This window comes from Diabrotica undecimpunctata, chromosome 6 (assembly GCF_040954645.1).
Source record: "Diabrotica undecimpunctata isolate CICGRU chromosome 6, icDiaUnde3, whole genome shotgun sequence".
NCBI lineage: Eukaryota > Metazoa > Arthropoda > Insecta > Coleoptera > Chrysomelidae > Diabrotica > Diabrotica undecimpunctata.
In genome coordinates, this window is record NC_092808.1 from 74547137 (window position 1) to 74551297 (window position 4161).

At 33.2% G+C, this 4161-nt stretch overlaps 1 protein-coding gene across 1 annotated transcript; it reads left to right on the top strand.

The window, feature by feature from the left end:
• The first annotated feature begins 251 nt into the window (after window positions 1–251).
• LOC140444441 (uncharacterized) lies at window positions 252–3922 on the top strand. The gene is made up of 4 exons (XM_072536197.1): window positions 252–360; window positions 2492–2611; window positions 2748–2988; window positions 3046–3922. The coding sequence occupies exons 1-4, from the start codon at window positions 252–254 to the stop codon at window positions 3920–3922; spliced, it is 1347 nt and encodes a 448-aa protein (XP_072392298.1).
• Window positions 3923–4161: the final 239 nt, after the last annotated feature.

The following is a 4161-nucleotide window of genomic DNA, read 5'->3' on the forward strand; positions in this document are numbered from 1 at the left end:
TATTTTAACACTACTGTAACATAGTTTACTAATGGATTTCTTAAAAAAAAATTGTTGTCGTTGTTGTTTCGACAAGCTTTTGAGATAAAAAGGGCCCCTTAGCCCAATTCCTAAAAACCGTTATCAGCACAGTTTTTGTTTCTATGGTTATAACGTCAATTGTAAATTGTTTGTGTATTGTTATCACTGTCAGTGTATTGCAATGAGCATAAATTCTGTTGTAGCGGCAAGAATTGTGGCCGCGTTAGAAGATGGCCACGGTCAGCCGCGAAACTGCGAGAAACGTTGGTCTCTCGAGTGTGCAACGAGTATGGCAACGGTACGAAGAGACCGGTCTGCTTACTCGAAGATCTGATTCAGGTCGAGGCAGGATTACAACAGCTAGAGATGACCGCTAGAGATTCTGTCTTACGGGCTCAGAGACAAACGTGTAAGAGTGTGGCGACATCCAGGCGAGAGATATGCTCAAGCATGTGTGGCCGAGCGTCTTCCATTTGGTGGAGGGTCAGTTATGGCATGGGAGGCATATCGTTTTATGCTTGCACGGAGTTGGTCTTTATCGAGAATGGGACATTGACAGCGCATAGGTACTTGACACAGATTCTGGAAGACCATGTTTTACCGTTTATGGTTATTCTTGGAGACGACGCAACATTTATGCATTATAATGCACGGCCCCACACTGCTAGAATAGTTACTGAGTATCTTGACGAGGTTCAAATCACACGATTTTGTTTGGCCTGCTTGCAGTCCAGATATCAATCCCATAGAACATGTTTGGGATGAGATGAAGAGACGTTTATGAAGTCATGTGCCGGCCCCCAGAAATTCGAGAGAGCTTCGCGACATATTGGTGCAAGAATGAAATAATCTTCCGCAGAATGTGATCCAAAATCTGATCCAAAGCATGCCTCGTCGTTTGCAAGCTGTTATCACTGCCAGAGGAGGGAATACTCGTTACTGAAGTTCTTAAAATTTCTTTTTTTCAACAAAAAGCACATCAAATTAAAATTGTCCCTTTTCAATATTTAGTAGGTATATCAAAGGAAAATTCTTCGTTTCCATTATTTTTAATAAACTTTAAACGGCAAAAACGTTGTTTTCTTTAATCAATCCGTTAGTAAACTATATTACAACCGAAAATAGTTAAAACAGAATAATAATTTCTAAAATAAATTTAAATTACGGGGTGACCCTAATTTTATGCTCGGTAGTGTATATATGTATTTTTTAACCTTGTACTACTGCGTGTGTCCCCGATTCTTGATTAAAAACAATTCCATTTACACAATAACGCAATGTAAAATATGACATAACATTATTTATGAATTTTAATATATTAGGTATAATATCATACCTTTACTAACCATAAATATTGCTCGTGTTTGAATTTATTTTTCTTCTGATAATAAAGCCTGATCATCTAAACCAAATAGATATAACCATTGTACAAATAATTGTTTCTGGCATCTACAAGGTGTATAATTTTTATGCCTTATTTAGCAGGTATTTTTGCCATATACATCTTAATTCCGCATCGACATCTAACACTTATAATGACAAACAGAAATTTATTTGTGAGTTTCTGCTTACTTTTTTTTTAAAGGCATAAAATGACTGCTGCTCTATCTTCTTTTATCCTCTCTGGTCTAACCATTATTAAATCTTAATTCCATTAGTAAAGTTTCAAATCGCTTTATAGGCATTGTACACAAAAGGAGACCCATTCGTTTGTTCAGCCAACAATTCTTTTACACTTTCTGAATCTATATCTTTCTTTCATTGATGAATGATCTACATAGTTTTTGTACATTCTTCGCAATTAGAAAAGTTTACATCCGTAGGGTAGTCTATCGAATCAGTTCTTGCATCATTTCTTAGTTAAATAATACAACCCACATTTTAATAGGACTCTTAACTCTTAACTCTTAAAAATTATAGTGGAAGTGAGGATTTTCAGGAGCGATTAATTACAGGGACCCGATCCCTTGACTGCGCATGTGCGAGACGACTGCGTTCGAAATATTTCGAACCTTCAAATGAAAATGTTAACGGTATATTGCCTTGTCGAATATTATACCTATATACTTATATTGATATTGTGTTTGTAGAGGTATAAAATCACAGCATAGAAAATTGTTTTAAATAGTTTCCTATTTAAATAATTAGTAAAATGTCAGTGAACTGTTTTGATTGTGGTAAAACTTTCTCAAATCAGTCTAACTTAAATAAACATATAAAAAATATACATGGTAAACTTTCTACGCCGATGCAATATGAGGAAAATGTGCATTTAAATAAGTGTCTGGAAGGTTGTAAGACATCTTTTCGATTCATTAGCGATTTAAGATTACATTTAGAACAAGAACATCACCTTCGTAATGAAACTGTGACAAAAAGTTTTAAAAATTTTGAAGGTAAAATAGATATAAGATAATTGATAGATAAAATTTATCATAATAAAATTATTTTCTTTTGTCAATTTTTTTAGAGTTTACAGCATGGTTAAAGCTCGAGGAAGAGGAAAACAATGTGCGCTATGAAAAATCTGAAGGAATCAAACGCAGTGGAACAGAAAATCAGAAGATCTATTTCAATTGCAGTCGTTCAGGTGAGGAATTAATTGAGTTTTTAAAAGTTCTGTTTGTAGTTTATAAAAGATTATATAGACTATGTCAGTAAGTATAAATATGTGTGCTGTTTTACTGAATATAACTATTTTAATTTATTTTTATGTATAATTACAGGAAAAGAAAGAAGAGAAGAAAGTGCATATACTCGAACACAAAAATGTCAGGGTTCTTGTAAATTGAACAGAAATTGTACCAGTCAGATAATAATTACGTTAGTAATTGAAACAGGATTCTGTAGTATGAGTTATTTTAAGACTCATTATGGACATGAAGAGGATATGCAGCACATGAGACTCTCTAAACTCAAACGCGAAAGTGTTGCTTCCAAATTAATTGCAGGTGTTTCAGTATCACAGTAAGTTTTTAATAAGCAATTTTGTCTTTTTTTTGTCAACCAATTTGCTTTTAGTAGGATGGACATTAATAATGTGATGCGTTCTTATAACATAGGTCTAAAGGATGGGTGCCGTCACAAACAAGATGCAGTCAGTGTCGAATTATGGATTCAAGAAATGTCTGGAACCGAAAATAATCCTGTAGTATTTTATAAACCTCAAAATTCTGAATGTACTGCATACAATTTAGAAAATAATGATATTTGTTTAATATTAATGAGTCCAGTTCAAGCAGAGCTGTTAAAAAAATTTGGTCAAGATCTTATATGCGTAGATAGTACACATGGCCTCAATGCATATGATTTTGAAATGACTACAGTTCTGGTCATTGATGAATTTGGAAATGGATTTCCAGTAGCTTTTTTATTTTCAAACCGAAAGGACTCCTACATTAATGAAGTTTATTTTACAGAAATTATGAAAGTTGTTGGGAAAATACAAACACTCTGTTTTATGTCGGACATCACTTCAGTTTTTTATCTCCCTTGGCAAAAAATTATGGGTACCCCACTTAAACAGTTATATTGCTCATGGCACATCGATCGTGCTTGGCAACAAAATTTGGGGAAAGTGTTAGACTTGGATAAAAGAAAATGGGTTTATAAGTTATTGAAGTATATTCAATGTATACTGGATGAAGATCAGTTTATTTCTGATTTCAACAAATTCTTAAATCTTTTACTATCTGATGACGAAACTAAGAAGATGGGTGATTATGTAAAAATACATTATGGTAAAAATGTGAAACAGTGGGCTTATTGTTACCGAAAAAGTTGTCCTGCAAATACAAATATGCATTTAGAGGCTATGCATAAAACAATTAAACACGTGTATTTAGAAGGGAAAAAATTAAACGTATGGATAAAACATTACATTGTTTACAAAGATTTATAAGAGATAAGACCCTTGAGAGAATTATAAAAATAACAAAAAATAAAAAGCATCATCACTGCAGTATGATAAATGCTAGACACAGAGCTGCATTAACATTAGAGGTAAAAAATGTAGAAGTATTAGGAAATAGAGAAGATAACAGCTTTTACATAAAAACTGCCGATGATTTTCATATAATTAGTAAAAAGCAATTCGACAAATGTTGTCACCTGATGTGCACTTTTTGTAACATCTGCATA

What these genes read in the sequence shown, in the direction of transcription:
- LOC140444441 (XM_072536197.1), top strand. Translation starts at nt 252, where the DNA reads ATGGCCACGGTCAGCCGCGAAACTGCGAGAAACGTTGGTCTCTCGAGT. An exon ending in TACTCGAAGATCTGATTCAG is followed by an intron (nt 361 to 2,491) that starts GTCGAGGCAGGA and finishes CAATTTTTTTAG; the next exon opens with AGTTTACAGCATGGTTAAAG. An exon ending in TTTCAATTGCAGTCGTTCAG is followed by an intron (nt 2,612 to 2,747) that starts GTGAGGAATTAA and finishes GTATAATTACAG; the next exon opens with GAAAAGAAAGAAGAGAAGAA.